General features: G+C 46.1%; 1 protein-coding gene across 7 annotated transcripts in view; it reads right to left on the bottom strand.

Annotated features, from left to right (window-relative positions):
- SLC13A5 (solute carrier family 13 member 5) overlaps positions 1-8,191 on the bottom strand; it is a 31,878-nt gene extending 23,687 nt beyond the window's left edge. For 5 of the 7 annotated variants that reach the window (XM_032280585.1, XM_032280588.1, XM_032280587.1 and 2 more), the window contains exon 1: positions 7,860-8,191. In XM_032280585.1, the coding sequence (XP_032136476.1) occupies positions 7,860-7,961 (102 nt within the window). In that variant the 5' untranslated portion in view covers positions 7,962-8,191. The remainder of the gene's footprint in view (positions 1-7,859) is intronic. The other 2 variants (XM_032280586.1, XM_032280591.1) reach the window with 2 other exon arrangements.
- Between the last annotated feature and the right edge of the window lie 11,955 nt (positions 8,192-20,146).

The raw sequence follows: 20,146 nt of genomic DNA, 5'->3' as shown, positions 1-20,146 counted from the left end.
CAGCTGTGTGGTTCCAGGGAAGTTCTTTCATCTTCTCAAACCTTGGATTAGCTGCCTCTCAAAAGAAAAGACCAAGAATAGGACAAGGAAGAAAAGGAAAATGAAGGAAAAAGGAGGAAAAGGAGGAGGAAGGGATAGAAGAAAGAGAGGAAGGGGGAAGAAGGGGAAGGAGAAGGAAGAAAAGAAAGGAGGAAGAGGAGAAGGAAAAGGAGAATAGAATACTTTTTTTGAGACAGAGTATCGCTCTTGACACCCAGGCTGGAATACAATGGCATGATCTCGGCTCACTGCAACCTCGGCCTCCCAGGTTCAAGCGATTCTTCTGCCTCAGCCTCCCAAGTAGCTGGGATTACAGGAACCCACCACCATGCACGGCTAATTTTTTTTTTTTTGTATTTGTAGTAAAGACGGGGTTTCACCATGTTGGCCAGGCTGGTCTCAAACTCCTAACCTCAAGTGATCCGCCCACCTTGGCCTCCCAAAGTGCTGGGATTACAGGCATGAGCCACCACGCCCAGCCTAAAATACCATTTTTAATGACATGTTGTAAGAATTAGACAAAATCATTTTACAAAATAGTGAAATTCTCTCCATTTTGAAAGCTAAGTGCAATTTTTCTCCATGTTCGCCTTCAATTCCACTTCCTTTTCTCAATGTTCTACCATGGTCATTTATTCATTTGGCTAGTAATGTTCATGCTGATCATTTTTAAAACTGAAATACTCTGTAGGTTTGGCAGATCATTTCACTTCCGCTTTGCCTTCCTGCATCTGAGTAAATGCGATTTCTTTAGGCCCTCAAAAGAATGCTGTGATCACTCTACTTTCTTTGGCTCACCTGTTTTTAAATCGGTCTTTCCCTTTTTAGGAGAGGCTCCAGGAAGCACTTCCTGGAATTCCTAATACCTATTCCTAATTTCTTTCTCAAAGGGCTGCTCTGACTTTCTCTGCTCCAGCAATGTGCCTGTAAACCAGCTCCTCCAGAAAATCACCAGCACGGGGAGTTTTCAAGGTTTGCTTGGGGTCTTCTTCTTTTCTTTTCTCTTTTTTTGGGGGGGAGGGGATGGAGTCTTGCTCAGTAGCCCAGGCTGGAGTGCAGTGGCGTGATCTCGGCTCACTGCAACCTCCGCTTCTTGGGTTCAAGTGGTTCTCCTGCCTCAGCTTCCCAGTAACTGGGATTACAGTTGCCTATTTTTAAGAACATTTTTAATAGGGACAGGGCTTCACCATGTTGGCCAGGCTGGTCTCGAACCCCTGACCTCAAATGATTCACCTGCCTCATCCTCCCAAAGTGCTAAGATTACAGGCATGAGCCACCAGGAGGGCCTTGGGGTCGTTTTCATTACAATTGAGAAGATGGCGCTTGGTGTTCCCACTGGCATCTCTCTAATGACAAAGGCCTCAAGCTATGCTATTCATACTTACATTTCTGTGAACGTTCCATTCACCACCTTTAGCCACTTAGCACTGGGATTTGGCTTTGGGGTGAGACTGGGCTGGGTTTTCAAACAAGCACTTGCTGGCCTGGCCCCTCTCTCATCCTAGAACTTTGCATCAATAATTTAACCTCTTTGGTTTGAGGACTTATCACAATTTCAAAGACATGAAACCAACCTAAGTACCCATCAACCAAGGAGTGAATAAAGAAAACGTGGTAGATACACACCATGGAACACTATTCAGCTATAAGAAAGAATGAAATGATGTCTTTTGCAGTAACTTGGATGCAAGTGGAGGCCATTGTTCTAAGAGAAGTAACTCAGGAATGGAAAGCCAAATACTGCACGTTCTCACTTATAAGTGGGAGCTAAGCTATGGGTACCTGAAGGTATATAGTGTGGTATAAACGACACTGGAGACTGACAAGCAGGGAGGTTGGGAGGGGAGTGAGGGATAAGAAACCACACGTTAGGTACCCCATATACTACTCAGGTGATGGGTGCACTAAAATCTCAGACTTTGCCACTATACAATTCATCCCTGTAAGCAAAAGCTACGTGTACCCCTAAAGCTATTGAAATAAAAATGATCATAATTACATAATAAAAATAGCCACCTCCCTAGGTTGTTTTATGTTTCATCAGCATTCTTATTATCATTCTAATTTAATTACCCAGGCTGTACCCTCTCCCTCATTCCAGCCCCCTCCAATTAAATCAGTCGCCGACCTACCGCGCTCACCTCTTATTCTGGGGCCTCTTTCCCACCCCTCCTTTATCCCCATGGCCACTGCCTTTGCTCAGGCCGCATCTCCTCCTCTCTCCATATCTCACGGCAATTCTCCTCTCATTTGTTCTTCCTATCTGCATCAACCCATACTGTCCTCCCTCTTTCTCTGCAGCAAATCTGATCATAGCACCGTGTTATAGCGAACCCCAGGTTTCTCTTCAAATAATCAGTATGTCAGTATGTCCATCTCTCTTATTATTTAAATCTCTATTTTAAAGTTTAACTTCCTTGTAATTCCAGTAAACAACCTTCTCCACCGGGCTCATCAGTAGTTCACCTCTGCTCCCCTTACCCCCTTACACCCCCTCCTCCATCCTGACTCATCCTGGTCACCTAGTCACCCCAGCTACCTGCTCTGACATGCCCACAACCGTCCTTCCCACAAAAACACCCACCCTGCCACTCCAGCTTGGACCCCTGCTCTTTTGAAAATAGCCAATCAGGATTAGTCTACTTTGTGCAGTCTAACCGTAGCCAATAGGGAACGACACAGCAGTAGGGATGACCCCTGTCAGCCATAAGTACCGCTTCCCCGCTTGTCCAAGAGTGCAGCAGCCATCATTGCTCCATCATGTGTCCTGCATCCTTCTATACAAGTAAACTGCCATGCTGAGAGGACATATCTTCGAGTGCTATTTCTTTTGCGTCATCGAAATTTTACTTATTAACAACCCCTTTGTTTAAAAGACTCCTGTTGCCTTCAGGACAAATCCCAAGTGCTTCAGCAGGACTTAAAAGATCCTCCTCAAGGGACCAGGCTTTATGGATCCCCTCAGCCTCCTGTTGTCACCCACTCACACCCTCGGTTCCAGCCACCCCAAAGCACTTTCAGTAACTGAGGCAGCGAGGTGGGTGCTCTTCCTCTCACAGCCTCCTCCTCTTATCCAGGCCCTGGGCCTGGGGTGAGGACTCAGGGTTCAGCTCCAAGTTCCTTCTTAGATGTCTCCCTATGCCCCCTCCGCAGCCTGGTTTGTGCCCTTCCTCTGAATACCACCCCCCCACCGCAGACGTTAGCATATGGGATTGTCCCTGTTTCCTCAACTGTCCTTCTACCACCACAAGCAGTGTGTGACTCGAGAGCACAAACAGTACAGTGAGTCCTCCCTTCACACCATCGACTGGTTCTCGGAAGCTGCAACGTGGAAGCCGAACAACAGAAACCAACACTCCCATAGACCAATTGCTAGAAACAACAGTGTCTACAGCATATTCCTGATCATGAAAACATCACAGAGCTTCTATATAAACACTTCCAATATTAAACACCAAAATAAACGTGAGCTATACAGATATTTAAGAAACATGAATAAAAACAGGTGAGATAATTATTTACCCACTTACAACAGGTTAGGGCCTTGGGTGACCAGAGCCTGTCCCAGCAGCTCAGGGTGCAGGTGGGAACCAGCACTGGACAAGATGTCATTCCACTGCAGAGTGCACACTCGCATGCACGCCCACACTCACTCAGGTTGGGAAAGAACACACACTCCAATTCGCCTAACATGCACATGTTTGAGATGTAGAAGGAAACCACAGTACCTGGAGAAAACCCTTGCGGACGTCAGATAATGTGCAAATTCCACGGACAGTGACCCCAGCCAGTAATCATTTTCTTTTCTTTCTCTCTTGCTTTATTTACTTATTTATTTTTGAGACAATGTCTCACTCTGTTGCGGAGGCGGGAATGCAGTGGCACGATCACAGCTCACTGCAGCCTGCATCTCCTGGGCTCAAAAGATCCTTCCTTTCCCCCTGATCAACATGATAATGAAATCATGTTGAATGAAACAACATTATTCAAGAACCTGCTGTATTTCTGATTCACTCTGCCCTCTGCATCTAAAACAGGCCTAACACTTAGGATATCTTTGCAAATGCTTATTAAAGGAATCAACGGCATTCATCCGCGTTTAGCTATGACAAAGCTGCTGAAGAACAGATGCACCTGGACGCAATCACTGCTTGTCATCACCCAGAAGAACATGTATTATTTGCACAACACATTGCAGGAAGACTTAGAAATTCCTTGTCTGGGTTGTGTTATCAGCCACAAAAAAAGTAAATCTTTCTTCAGCATCCCATGAGCAACCCAGGGCACCTCCCTACTGGCAAGGCTGGGTTTCTCAGCCAGGCACACTGACACTGACATTTTGGGTTAAATGATTCTTTGTTGTGGGGGCTGTGCACAGCAGGATGTTGAGAGCATTGCTGGCCTCCACCTATGAGATGCCAGTAGAACCGTCTCCAGTTGGGACAGCAAAGTCTTTCTACTTTGCCAAAGCTCCCCTGCTGTGGGGCAGGGTGGGGGCTGGAGAAAGGATCAATGCTGGTTTACAGCCACTTAACTAAAGACAGAACAGTAGCGTGACTGGAAGCCCAGGCTTTGACACCAGACAGACGTGATTGGTGTCCGCTGTCAGCTACTGTCTGGCCCTTGGCAGTCACTAACTTCTCTGGGCCTTGGTGTCAGGGGTGTACCCCTGGGCAGGCCATGAGAATGATCCCCTCCAGGAGCAGATAATGAGAAGGTGCATTGGAGAGAATTTTAAAACAATAATATTAGCTAAAAATCAGTTTGTTTCTTACTATTATCATGAGACAGCAATTCTAAACAATGTCACTCAAAGATTGCTCCTCCTGCTCCCAACCCTGGTCTCTCTCCTCTTGTTTCATGTCTTCATCTTCCAATTGGGGATTTAGAAGTGCTCATTTTTCACATATGGCACACAAAGTCCTCGGTAGCTTTTGATTCTCTAAATTTAGAAGCAGTAGGTGGCACATGTCACCAATGTACATTCCTGGAGGCGTCAAACATACCCACTAGGAAAGAGGATGAGACGCAAAGTTACCTGCCTCCTCAACTCCACCCCGCTATTTGGAAGCCCAGGAGGTGCCTCATCCCTGAAGTCAATAGGCTTGACCCTTCCTAGTCTAGAATGGCCCCCACAGTGTCAGGGGAGAGGGTAGGATAGGAAGGGGATGTTAGAAAAGTCTGACATTAACAAGTCACGGTGTCCTGGCACACCACTTAATGAAAAAGTGCAGGCAAAACCTACTCTGTGTGTATTTGTGTGTGTGTTTGGGAAGAGAGAGAAGAGATTGATCGGTTTCTGGAAAGATGTTCATCAAATTATGAATAACTTATGGAATTTGAGAGTATTTTCATTTTTACTTTATACCTTACAGATTTGTAAAATGAATCCTTTTACATTTTAATAAAATAAATGATACAAGAAATTTATCATTTATTTTTTTAAATTATTATTTTTTTTGAGATGGAGTCTTGCTCTGTTGCCCAGGCTGCAGTGCAGGGGCGCAGTCTCGGCTCACTGCAACCTCCGGCTCCCAGGTTCAAGCGATTCTCCAGCCTCAGCCTCCCAAGTAGCTGGGACTACAGGTGTGCACCGCCACACCCAGCTAATTTTTGTATTTTTAGTAGAGATGGGGTTTCACCATGTTGGTCAGGCTGGTCTCAAACTCCTGACTTTGTGATCTGCCTGCCTCGGCCTCCCAAAGTGCTAGGATTACAGGTGTGAGCCACCACGTCCTGCCTTAAATGAATTTTTAAATAAAAAAGGACCTAGAGAAAGGATAGAGAAAGTAAAGCAGAGATGAGGCCAGGAAGAAACCAAGGTAGAGACAGGAAAACTGGAAACAGCGGGTGAGGAGAAGGGCCTGGGTGTTGGCAGAGGGTAGTGTGCCCTGGGAGTCACCTCCTGGCAAGGACTGTGCTGCTCAGGCTGCCAAGGTCCCGCCGGCTTCTCAGCAGCTTCCCAGCTGCCCTGCCCGTGCTGTGTACCCTCTGGATTTCCTTGTACAATGGGGTGGCCATGCAGGGTGGAGGCAGGGTGACCGAAACAGAGGCACAAAGGGAAAAAACAAGAAGACAAGGTACAGGGTCCTCAACCAACCCAATCAGAAGGAAAGCTCCTCAAGGCAGTCTTTAGAAGGACTCTCCCTGGGCCCTCCTCTTCCCCTCTCTGGTCTTCACTCACAGGACAGCTTAATCTCTCTCTCTTTCTCTCTCTGTCTCTCTCTCTCTCTCTCTCTCACACACACACACACAACAACAACACATGGTGAGTTGGGGTTCCAGCTCAGTGTGTGTGCGTGTGTGTGTGTGTGTGTGTGTGAGTAGGGTCTCCTGGGGAAGGAAGGTCGGCCAAGCTACTATAATTATTCCAGGGAACATCACTCTCTGCCAGCAGAACTAAAATCCCAGCTCTCCTGCCTGGCTCTTTTCTTTGGGCAATAATGGCCACAAACCTTTTGCTACAGAGGAAGTATGACTGCTCACAGATGGTGTGGCAATTCCAGAGCCTCCACAGTTGGATCTGCTGTCCTTGGCACACCCAGGGCCTGTGCTAGGCCCACCCAAGGGCTCCTCCCAGTCTCTCGGCCCCCATCCTAGGTACCAACGTTAATCCCTTTTGATTCCCAAAGCCTTAAAGTGTCAGAACCAAACCACCTAGTCCCATTGTACAGATGAGAACACCAAGGCCCAGAGAGCACAGGCACTTGGCTAAAGTCACAAAGATGAGAGAATGATGGAAGTCCAGTTCTCTTGCAGTTTCGCTTTCTGACGCCCCAAAGCACCCCCTTCCTCTAGAGCTGCCCCCAGAGCATCCCATGAAGAACTCCTCTGTTTCCCAAACCTGCCTGGGGAGGCTGGGGGTGGGGGGAGCTGGAGGTTTCCTGTCTGGGCTGAGAGTGAAAGGGCTAAAAGAAAGAACAAGGAAGGAGCAGCCAGCAGCCACAAAAGGCTTCAAAGGGCTCGGTCCTCTGCCAAACTGGCTGTGCACAGCCCAGCGGAGCCTGCCCCCACCCTGCGGCCAAGACCATTCATTCTCTCTCTCCCTCCCAGAAGCATTAGGAGGCCAGGGCCTGGGAGGAAGCTTCCCTGCAACCCCAGGTCCTGCCACCCAAGGCGTGAGCTCTGGGAATGTGTCCCGCCTCCTGCCACAGCCCCAGCAGGCAGCGGGCAAAGCAGGCCAACTCCCGACTGGCCTGCAACCTGGAGCAGGATTTGGACTCAGCTGTGGCTCTCGGGGTTGGAAGAAGTGTGGATCATAGACAGAGACACTAAGGCCCAAGGAAGGGCCAGAGAGTGGCAAAGACTGCAGGGTCCACGTGGCGACGATCTTTTCCTGTAGGTCCCTCCTGACGGCAGAAGCCACCTACAGCTTGAAGTCTCCATGGGCGAAGGGAAGAGACAGAAAAGATGGAGGGAAAGGCAAGCTCCCAGGCTCCCTGTTGGCATAGGTGACATTTTGGGGAAAACGGAGTTATGCACTGTGGGGAGATTCGATTCGGAGCCAGGGCTGAGTCTAAGGCTGGGATCTGTGTGGCTGAGATCTGTGCTCACTTCGAGGTTTCTGTGCTTGCCTTGACGGCTCCTGCGCCCGGGGATCCATAAACCCCAAGGTTGGTGCACCCTGCGGTCGCCATGCCCCTCGGATTCTTTTCAGGGCACCTCCCATCTGGCACCTGGAGCTCCCGAGTGCGCGCGCCTGGGGAGAGCTGTGCCCCGCGCGGAATCCGTGCGCTTCAGCTCGGGGCTCCCAGGTTCGGCGCCCGTTAGTGGGCACCGGGCGCCCGGTGTCCGCGGGGCTGCCTGGAGATGCAACTGACCTTGGCGGGCATCAGAATGATGAGTGGCAGCAGCAGGAGCGGGGTGATGAACAAGATCACGAAGGACTTGAACTTGGCGACATAGCTCAGCGCCGAGGCCATCGCGCGGGAGGGAGACTGACGGGAGAGACGAGTGAGGGGCTGCTAGAGGCGCCGCGGGCTTAAGAAGCGGCCGCAGTCCGCGGGGATTGGGGAGGGGGCGGTGACAACTCCGCCCCCCACAGTGGGGCCTCCCCCCGGCCCTGGGGGCGGGGCCACCCCTCGGGGTCGGTGGGACGCGCCTGCCCCCAATTCTGCCACCCCGCGGCAGCGGGAGGCCTCTTTGGACTCCAACGCTTCGGGCCAGCCCTCTAGGGGCAGCCTGGGCCCTAGCACCTCGCGCTCTCCAGGACTCTGCTGCGCTGCCTGGGCAGAAGTGCGCCCCGGGGCTGCCCAGCAGGGCGTTTCGGTCACTGGTGCTGCCAGCTTTGTCGTGAGGCTCCCTCCCGCGTCCGCACCTGCTCTTTCTTGGGCTCTGAAGGGTCCTAGATGAAAACCTCTGCAGGCCTCTGGGTCTCTCAGGTCTCTCTCCCGGATCTCCCTCTCCTTTTCACCTCCTTACTTCCGCCCCTACCATGCCTCTCCCCAAGGTGTCCCCGCGCGCCCCGCGCCCTCCGCACCGCGGGCCTCGCTTCCCAGTCTCCCCTGGCTTCCTTGCCGCGTCGGCCCCACTCCAGGTGCAGGACCCCTTTTCCTCAGCACGCCCCCTTCGGCCTGGAGCTCCTGGGTGATCGCAGGGGAGGCGAGGCCACTGTCCTCCGCGGTCCGGGCGGCTCTCGCGCTCCAGTGGACACCGCGCCCCGCAGACACCAGGCGGGCAGATGCGGGCGCGCGTCTTGAAGGGGCCGCACTGAGCCCCAGCAGCCGCAGCTGCCCGCCCTACCCAGGTCGCTATTGCCATTTTTTACAGAGGAAAAGACACTACTAAGGCGATTCTGAGACAGTCGTCCATGTGTTCATTCAGCCCGCCAGGCAGCAGACAGGTACCGAGAACCTCTTCTCCGCTAGGCCCTGTTTTGGGCACTGGAGACACACGGATGCAAAGATATCCCCACCTCTGTGATTTTCTTCTTTCCTCTCTTCTGCCTGCCTTCTCATTCTGCAGCTTCCTTTCGGGAAGTCTCATCCTTGCTGGTGGCTTAACCACAGCCTGCTCCTTAGTCATTATCATCCTCTGCTTTCAACCCAGCCATGATGCCAGAGTCCCAGATTTCCTTATGTCCAACCTCCCACAGACTGGACGTATCTCAGTCCGGAAAACTCAACACATACTGAATCACGCTCATGAGTCCCTTCCTGTGACCTGCACCCAAAGACACACATTCCTCCAAACCCCTCCTTCAATTGCCTCCCTCATGCCCCCTCTCTTTCTGATTCTCATTCATTTAGCCCTGGGTTTTCCCCTTTCCTCTTTTCACCAGGGCACTCAGCATAATTTGTACCTCTTATATTTATTGGTGTAATTTTTATTTTTTTACTTTTTTTTTAAGTAAAATAAAAATACAAAATACAAATAAAAATAATTAAAAATAATTGACAAATAATTGTCTATATTTATGAAGTACCATGTGATTTTTCAGTGTATGTATAATTGTGACATGATCAAATCAGGCTAATGAGCATATTCATCACTCAGATATTTATCAAATATTTGTCATTTCTTTGTGGTGACAACATTTAAAATATCTTGTAGCTTTTAAAAAATATATGATACATTATTATGATGTCATTTCTATTTACTGTCTGTTTTATTCATCACTGCCTATCCAGCTAGCACCTTTCCCAGTGCCTGACCCAGGGTGTGCACTCAAGCCTTTTTCTCTGGGATGAATGAATGAGAGCGAGTAAACATCTTCAGTTCTTTTTTTTTTTTTTTTTAATTTTACTTTAAGTTCTGGGATACATGCCCTGAATATGCAGGTTTGTTACATAGGTATACACGTGCCATGGTGGTTTGCTCCACCTATCAATCTGATATCTAGGTTTTAAGCCCCATATGCATTAGGTATTTGTCCTAATGCTCTCCCTCCCCTTGCCCCCTAGCCCCTGACAGGCCTCAGTGTGTGATGTCCCCTTCCCTGTGTCCATGTGCTCTCATTGTTCAACTCCCACTTATGAGCGAGAACATTCAGTGTTTGGTTTTCTGTTCCTGTGTTAGTTTCCTGAGAATGATGACTTCCAGCTTCATCCATGTCCCTGCAAAGGACATGAGCTCATTATTTTTTGTGACTGCATTATATTCCATGGTATATATGTGCCACATTTTCTTTATCCAGTCAATCACGATGGGCATTCGGGTTGGTTTTAAGTCTTTGCTATTGTAAATAGTGCTGCAATAAACATATGTGTACATGTATCTTTAATAGTAGAATGATTTATAATCCTTTGGGTATATACCCAGTAATGAGATTGCTGGGTCAAATGATATTTCTGATTCCAGATCCTTGAGGAATCACCACACTGTCTTCCACAATGGTTGAACTAATTTACACTCCCACCAACAGTGTAAAAGTACAACTTCAGTTCTTAATACAACTGCTTCTGAGGGGATTCACCACAGCATGGACTCCGAGGCTAGTCTGCCTGGGCTTATATGCTGCCCTAGCTCATCCTGGCTGTGTGCCTCAGACAAGTTGCCCTCTCTGAGCTTATCCCGTCATAAATGGAGATAACAGCACCAACTTTGATTTTAAACAGCTGTTTTGGAGATTATATGAGTTCATGCTCAGAGTGTAGATGGGAACTCTCTGTACTATTTTGTAACACCTGGTGAGTCAAACTATTTTAAAATAAAAATCATTTTTAATTGTGACAAATAAAAAACATACCTCAGACTGATGAATCCAATTCTTCCCAGCTATATTTTATGGCTGATATTGGTAGCTGAGAAAATTGGGATACTAGCCTAGGCACCATAGCTCACATCTATAATCCCATCACTTTGGGAGGCCAAGGTAGGCGTATCACTTGAGTTCAAGAGTTCAAGACTAGCCTGGGCACCATGATGAGACCCCCATCTCACCAAAAATACCAAAAAATTAACCGGGTGTTGTGAGAGGGTGGCTTGAGCCCAGTGGGCGGAGGTTGCAGTGAGCTGTGATTGCTCATTGCGATGAGATTATGACATCCAGACAAGCCAAGGAATACAGCAGGTGACTAGGATTTTCTCAGATTTTGGATACTTTCATTTGCATCTTACTTAAACTTAAGTAAGTAAGTTTATTTGCACTTGGGCTTAAAGAGGTATGTGAGTATTTCTATGGACAGAGCTGCGCCCTTGGTCACTAGAGTAGTCTTATCAGTTTCCCCCCATATTTTAACTTGAGAACACTGTTTTATTTGTAAACAAGCTTTAGTTGCTAAAAAGGCAGGTCCCGGATGTTGTCAATAGAAGAGAGTATTGGTCGGCGTTCCTGGGTTGGACTTACAACCACCATATTTATGGGGGTGCTGCAAGTCAGCTGGGAGTCCATGGTTTGGCAACTCTGCTCCAGGCTGTGGGTAGATGGTGGGTGGTTCCACGGCCTTCTGGTTCTGCACCGTGGATGGACATCACCCAGACTGAGGAAGCAGAGGCTCTTGGGGACATGTTGTTTTCATGGCAGGAGCCAAGAGTGCTGGTGGGAATTTGCAGTACCTCAAAAAAAGCTTCTGCTCAGGGATAGCGTGCTTCACCGATCTCACCTTCTACTAGCCAATGTAAGTCTCATGGTCAAGTCCAGAATCAAGAGTGGGGGAAATATACTCAGTCTACGGGAAGGGGTGGCAAAGTTGGGGGGAATTAATAACTGTGAACAAATAATACAATGTACCACCTACAGTAAATACTATTGAGTCCGGGGCAAGACACCTGTATCTCTCTCTTAGTAAAGTGTGTGGAAATGGTATCAACTTATGTGAGTTAGTTGAGTTCAGTTCTACGAGTTATATGAATTCGAAGATGGTTGTCACAGGGATGATAATTAGCATATATTCAAATTGGAACATGAATCAGACTCTTTTTGGGGGCAGGAATTAAGTCTTATTAGGATGATTAATATGACAGTAAAGTCTAACTTTGCCAATTAGGGTTTATAGAGGATGCTTCCCATAACCAGCTGAGCTAAACTTGTAGCTCCAAGCTTTTGACAAAAGTATATTTGAAACACACGCTACCAGAAAATCATTTACTATTATCTTGGCTAAGATGTGTTGAAATTAACATTTTTATTACCCAAGATCTTTCTGAGTATACCAGGTCTTAAAAGATGCCTCTCAAGACGATCACTTGAACTCAGGAGTTCAAGGGTACAGTGAGCTATGATCATGGCACTGCTTTTCAGCCTGGGAGACAGAGCAAGACCCTATCACTAAAAAAAAGAAATGAAAAGAACATAGGCATAAATAAACACCAAATTTAGTTTAGCTTTAAACTATTTAGGTTAGCTCAGGTTGGAAAATTCAACACATCCTGAATCAAGCTCATGAGTCCTTTAATCACAGGGGGCCTGTGATTAAAGAGTGATACTTCAGCTGTATCTGAAGTGTTTTATTATTTTTAACTGGTTATGTTACAGAGATGTTTATCATATTATCCTTTATTCTTTTAAAAATATTACAAAGAAGGCACAATACATGTTTCTAGCCTTTTTAAAGGAACCCACATGCATTTAATACTAGAAATGTATTCATGAGATTCAAGGCATAAGATTAAGAAAAAAATATTTCAGACAAAATAAAGAGAGCTGATATCCCACTTACTGAAAATGTAGTCTCCTCCAAAACTATCCTTTTTTTCCGGAGGCAAGGGTTGTTAAGTTAGAGAGAGAGCCACCCAGGATGAAAAGGCTGCACTGTGTGTTTTTAACTTAGGCAAGTATCTTTTTATCACTGTGTATATAAATGAAGCCTGAAGGAAAATGTGAACTTTGATCTCTTTCCAAATTGATGCTGAGTCCAAAGTTTTGTGTCACCATAGTACTAGTAGCCTTGAATCCACAGTTTCCTTTGGACTGAGTGAGGCTTCATATTTTCCCCTGCACTCTATTTAGCTCCTTTTTTGTTGAGTGGCATGCAATTCTTAAGCCCTTCCCCCCCACCCCCAGATGCATTAATCAATAGAAAAGATAAAAATATTTGTGTTGGGGGATATCTTTCCATCAGTAAAATGTGTACATTTTTATGACACATGGCATATCATTGTTAAAGATGCCATATAAAGTTTACCCTCTGGATTAAATTAGACGATGGTTTCCTTTTTAGAGAAAGTTGTCAGAATTCCCCAGTAAGACATCTGTGTTGGGAATGGAGAGGATTAGTGTGAGATATTTCATAAAAAGAGTCTGTAGGACAAATTTTTCCTCTTTACTGGAAGATTCTCAATAGTGCACACACACATTTAGTAACATCTATCTCAACAAAACCTTGTCTTCCTTAACTGCCCATCCCCTACCAGCTAAAGCCTTGTTTTTCTCATGCCTTAGTGGCAAAACTCCTAGGAAGAGTTGTTTATACTCACTGTCTTCACTTTTTCTCCACCCAGTCTCCATTGAACCCATTCCAATCAGGATTTTGCAACTCTATTCAGACTGTCTGTCAAGGTCACAGTCACCTCCAAATCACTGATCTCGTGGCTGGCCACCTTTCAGCCTTTATCTCTCTCTGCCCCTTGGCAGCATCTGTTATTACTGAGCATTCTGAATTACAATGCCTTTTCCACTTGCCTCCCAGACACCACACTCCCTGGTTTTCCTCCCACCTTCTCAGCGGCTTCTTCTCAGTCTCTTTTTCAAGTTCTTCTGAAACTCCAAACATTGGCGTGTCCCAGTGCTCAGTTCCTTCCTGATTTCTCCCGTTTCATGGCTTTAAACACCATCACATGTAGACAGCTCCCAAAAGTATGTCTCCAGGCCAGCCCCAGCCTCTCTCCTAACTCCACATTTGCATCTCCAACAGCCTACCTGACAATTGTACTTGAATTTCTAAGGGGCATCTCACACTTAACATGTCCCAAATAACTCCAGAATACCATTCTCCAGCACAAACTGGTCTTTCCCATCTTAGTAAATTGCAAGTCCATTTTTCCAATTGCTCAGCCCAAGGCACTTGGATTAGGCCAGGTACAGTGGTTCATGCCTGTAATCCCAGCACTTTGGGAGGCCGAAGCGGGTGAATCACTTGAGGTCAGGAGTTCAAGACCAGTCTGGCCAACATGGTGAAATCCCATCTCTACTAAAAATACAAAAATTAGCTGCGCATGGTGGCATGCGCCTGTAATCTCATCTACTCAGGAGGCTGAGGCAGGAGAATCGCTTGAACCTGAGGCAAAGTTTGCAGTGAGTCAAGATCACACCATTGAACTCCAGCCTGGGCGACAAAGCAAGACTCTGTCCCCCACCCCAAATAAAAAAAACAGTTGGATTATTCTTGACTTTCTTTCACACCCAGGCTTCCAACCCAGTCCTCTGGGCTCTAACTTCTAAATATATCTGTCATGCAATTATTCTCATCACCTCCATGGGAACCAACCTGATCTAGCCCCATGCCTAGATGTCTTTCCTTTTCTTTCTTTTTTTTGAGATGGAGTCTCACTCTGTTGACCAGGCTGGAGTGCAGTAGCATGATCTCAGCTCACTGCAACCTCCACCTCCTGGGTTCAAGTGATTCTCCTGCCTCAGCCTCCTGAGTAGCTGGGATTATAGTCATGCACCACCACACCCAGCTAATTTTTTTGTATTTTTAGTAGAGACGGGGTTTCACCACGTTGGCCAGGCTGGTCTCGAATGCCTGACCCCATGATCCGCCAATCTTGGCCTCCCAAAGTGCTGGGATTACAGGTGTGAGCCACCGCTCCCAGCCCCGCATGACTAGATTTCTAACTGATCTCCCTGCCTTCACACTTGCCTCTGTTCAGTCTATTCTCAGAAGAGCCCCCAGAGATAACTTTTTAAATCATAATTCTGATCATGTCATTTCTCTGCTCAAAACCCTTCATTGACTTTCCACCTCGTTCACCATTTGACAATGACTTCCCCAGGGAAAAGATTTACCCTGAAAAAAAAAAAAAAAAAAAAAGAAAGGGCTCTGCCAGACCGGGGAGACACCAGCCTTTAGCAAATGGAAGGAGGAAAAGATGCTGATGGAGAGGACAAAAAAGGTGCACCAATGGAAGAAGGAGGAAAACAAAGGCAGAGGAAACCAATGAAAGCCAAGGATTGGAAGGGATTCAGGGAGGAGGGAGGGGCCTACAGTGCTGACTGTTGAGTGCATGACGACTGGGCAAAAAGCTCATTGCAGATAGAGTGGAGTCCAGTAGCAGTGGAGGCAGAAGCCAGATTGAAACAGAGTAGGGAGAGAATGGGAAGCGATGCAAAGCAACACCAGCAAGGTTAGACTGCTGCTTCCAGAAGTTTGACTGCGAGGAGAAAAGAAAAGGGAGGTGTACTTGAAACGACTAAAGGGTCAAAGGAGATTTTCCGTTTATTTGCTTTTATAATGGGAGAGACACGCACAAATTTATATCTGGGGGGAGGGGAGGAGAGAAGAGGCTATAGGAAGTAAAGAAAAAGAAAAGAAATAGAATCGGGATGCTATGAAAGAAAGCTATGGAGGGCTGGATAGAACTGCCTTTGATAGGAAGAAGGAGCTTGGTAGGGATGAATGAGAGTGCAGAGGTGCAGATGTCAGGGAAGATAGAGCTATATCAGTAAATAAAGCCCAAAAGAAAGCAGAAAAAGCTATGCGTGTTACCACAAAGCTAGTGACTAGACACTGGGACCTCTGCTGATGTTAAACTCAGAAAATCCCAAAGCCTCCCAGACTGAGCTGGCCGACAGAAAGAAGCAGGAAGCCCAGACTCCACCTTCCCTTTTTCTTACAAATCTCTTGCAATGCACCTCATTGTCAAAATGAGAATCACATCTGAAGCCTTAAGCCCTAGCTACCAAGGAAACTGCAGTTGGGAAAGTACACAGGAGGAGGATAGAATGGATGTTGAGGCCCAGTTTTCCATATCCAATCACCTATGTGTGTGTGTGTGTTTTTTAGATGGAGTCTTGCTCTGTCGCCCAGGCTGGAGTGCAGTGGTGTGATCTTGGATCACTGCAACCTGCATCTCCTGGGTTCAAGCAATTCTCCTGCCTTAGCCTACTGAGTGGCTGGGATTACAGGCACCTGCCACCGTACCCGGCTAATTTTTGTATTTTTAGTAGAGACAGGGTTTCACCATCTTGGTCAGGCTGGTCTTGAACTCCTGACCTCGTGATCCACCCGCCTCAGCCTCCCAAAGTACTGGGATTACAGGTGTGAGCCACCACACCCAGCATATGTTGTATGTATGTATGTATATATATATATATATACACATACATATGCAAATATATATTATAATGTGTTTTTACATGAAATATAAAATTATAAATGCAATGCACCTCATTGTCAAAATGAGAATCACATCTGAAGCCTTAAGCCCTAGCTACCAAGGAAACTGCAGTTGGGAATATATAATTATGCATTATATGTTATATATTTTTAAAATATTTTTAATCTATTTTTGAGAGACAAGTGAGCTATAACCACATTACTGTACTCCACTCTGTCACCTGGGCTGGAGTACAGTAATGTGGTCATAGCTGACTGCAGCCTTGAACTCCTGGGCTCAAGCAATCCTCTTGTCTTGGCCTCCCAAAGTGCCGGGATTACAGGCATGAGCCACTGCACCTGGCCTATATTTACTTTTTATATGTAAATGTCATGTATTTAGACATATATCATCTTTATTGAGCTATAATTCACATGTCATACAATTTACCCATTGAAAGAATACCATCAATGGTTTTTAGTGTATTCAGAGTTGTGCAACCATCATCACAGTCAATCTTAGAACATTTTTATCACCCCAGAAAGAAACCCTGGAGGTGGAGCAAGATGGCCAAACAGAAGCCTCCACAGTCATCCTCCCTCCTGCTGCCTTCTGGACAGCAGGTGACTCCAATTCAACCGCTCAAAAATGATATTGCTTCTGTTATATCATTTTGAATTCTGGCTTCTGCCTCCATGGCTACTGAACTCCACTCCATCTGCAATGACCTTGTCGCTCAGTCCTCATGCACTTGACAGGAGGTGGTGCAAGATGGCCAAATAGAAGCTTCCACCAGTCATCCTCCCAAATTTAACAACTGCCTACGCACAAAAAAGCACCACTGTAAGAACCAAAAATCAGGTCCATGATCACGGTACCTGGTTTTAACTTCATGTCACTGAAAGACATACTGAAGAGGGTAGGAAAGGCAGTCTGAAGTTGTTGATGCCATCCCTCCCCCACCCCCCGGCAGTGGTCATGTGGTACAAAGAATTTGTGCATTTAGGAGAGGGAGAATACAGTGATCATGGGACTTTGCATTGGAACTTGGTGATGCCTTACCACAGCAGAAAGCCACACTGGGCAGAGCTCAGCCAACACCCACAGAGGGATCCTCCATCCCAGTGGGTGGAAGCTGAGTTCTGACAAGCCTCGCCACCGCAGGCTAAAGTGCTCTGGGGTCCCAGATAAACTTGAAAGGCAGTCTAGGCCATAAGGACTGCAACTGCTAGGCAGGTGCTGGTGCTATGCTGGGCTCAGAGCCAGTGTCTCACTAAGGCCTGAACCTTGTGAGATACCAGCCAGGGTAGCCAAGGGAATGCTCGTGCTACTCTTCCTCTAACCCCAGGCAGTGCAACTCATAACCACAGGAGAGACCCCTTCCTTCTGTTTGAGAAGAGGAGAAGGAAGAGTAAAGAGGGCTTTGTCTTGAATCTTGGATACCAGCTCAGCTACAGTAGGATAGGGCACTGGGCAGAGTCCTGAGGCATGATTCCAGGCCCTAGGTCCTGGATGACATTTCTAGACATACCGTGGGCCAGAAGAGAGCCCACTTTGAAGGGAAGGACCCAATCCTGGAAGAATTCATCATCTGCTGACTAAAGAGCACTTGGGCCCTGAATAATCAACAGTGGTAGCCAGGTAGCACATGCCACGGGCCTTGGATGAGACTCTGAAATGTGCTGGCTTCTGGTGTGATGCAGCACATTCCCAGCTATAGTGGCTATGGGGAGAGATTCCTTCTGCTTCAGAAAAGCAGAGGGAAGAGTGCAATGGACTTTGTCAGCATAGGTACTAGCTCAGCCATGGTGGAGCAGAGCACCAAGCAGGCACTCAGGGTTTCTGATTCCAGGCTGGGCCCTTGGATGGCATTTCTGGACCTGCCCTAGGCCAGAAGGGAGCCCACTTCCCTGAAGGATGAGACCCAGGCCTGGCAGCATTCATCACAAGCAGGCTGAAGAGCCCTTGGGCCTTGAATGAACATTGGTGGTACCCTAGGAATATGCCACCTTTGACCCTCTGGGCCTGTGGTAGTGGTGACCATGGGGAGAGACTCCTCTGCTTGTGTAAAGGGAAGGGAAGAGTATAAAGGCTGTATATAATAGTCCCACAGCTAGTGCCATATTAAATGGGGAAAAACTGAAAGCCTTTCCTCTAAGATCTGAAACATGACAAGGATGCTCACGTTACACCTGTTATTCAACATAGTACTGGAAGTCCTTGCTAAAGCAATCAGACAAGAGAAAGAAATAAAGAACATACAAATCAGGAAGGAAATAGTCAAATTATCCTTGTTTGTAGATAGTGTGATCTTACGTTTGGAAAAACCTAAAGACTCCACCAAAAAAAACTGTCAGAACTGATAAACAAATTCAGTAAGTGCAGCATGCAAAATCAACATATAAAAATCAGTAGCATTTCACTATATTAATAGTGAACAAGCTGAAAAAGAAATCAAGAAAGTAATTCTCTTTACAGTAGCTGCAAGTAAAATTAAATATTTAGGAATTAACCAAAGAAGTGAAAGATCTTTACAATGAAAACTATAAAACACTAGTGAAAGAAATGGAAAAGGACACCAAAAAAATGGAAAGTTATTTCATGTTCAAGGATTGGAAGAATCAATGTTGTTAAACTTTCCATAGTATCCAAAGTGATCTACATATTCAATGAAATCCCTGTCAAATTACCAATGGACATTCTTCTCAGAAATTAAAAAAAAACAAACCCTGAAATGTATACAACCCAGAATAGCCAAAGCTAACCTGAGCAAAAAGAACAAAAGTGGAGGAGTCACATTACCTGACTTTAAATTATACTACAGAGCTGCAGTTACCTCACCAAAACAGCATAGTAACGGCATAAAAATAGACACAGACTAATGGAACAGAATAGAGAACGCAGAAACAAATATACAAATCTACAGTAAACTCATTTTTGACTAAGGTGACAAAAACATACATGGTGAAAAGACAGCCTCTTCAATAAATGATGCTGAGAAAACTGGTTATCCTAAAATTACAAGATCATCTTAACAGATGAAGAAAAAGCATTTGACAAAATCCAGCATCTTTTTATGATTAAAAACCTCAGCAAAATTGGCCTACAAGGGACTTACCTCAATGTAATAAAAGACATCTATGACAAACCCATAGCCAACATAATACTGAATGAGGAAAAGTTGAAAGCATTCCCTCTGAGAGCTGGAACAAGACAATGACACTCACTCTCATTGCTTCTATTCAACATAGTACTGGAAGTCCTAGGCAGAGCAATCAGATAAGAAAAATTCATATGGAACCAAAAAAGAGCCTGCATAGCCAAAGCAAGACTAAACAAAAAGAACAAATCTGGAAGCATCACATTACCTAATTTCAAACTATACTCTAAGGCCATAGTCACACAAACAACATGGTACTTGTATAAAAATAGGCACATAGATCAATGGGACAGAATACAGAACCCAGAAACAAACCCAAATACTTACAGCCAACTGATCTTCAACAAAGCAAACAAAAACATAAAGTGGGGAAAGGACACCCTATTCAACAAATGGTGCTGAGATAATTGGCAAGCCACATGTAGGAAATGCAAATCAAAACCGTAATGGGATACCACCCTACTCCTGCAAGAATGGAATAATAAAAAATAAAAATAAATAGATGTTGGTGTGGATGCAGTGAAAAGCGAACACTTATATACTGCTGGTGGGAATGTAAACTAGTACAACCACTATGGAAAACAGTGTGGAGATTCCTTAAAGAACTAAAAGTAGAACTACTATTTGATCCAAAGATACTTGCACATGCATGTATATAGCAGCACAATTTGCCATTGCAAAAATATGGAACCAGCCCAAATGCCCATCAACCAAAGAGTGGAGAAAGAAACTGTGGTGTATATATACAAC

The sequence above is a fragment of the Sapajus apella genome, unplaced genomic scaffold (assembly GCF_009761245.1).
Source record: "Sapajus apella isolate SASKATOON/1434 unplaced genomic scaffold, GSC_monkey_1.0 scaffold12, whole genome shotgun sequence".
Lineage (NCBI taxonomy): Eukaryota > Metazoa > Chordata > Mammalia > Primates > Cebidae > Sapajus > Sapajus apella.
This window is presented reverse-complemented; position numbering and strand designations above follow the sequence as displayed.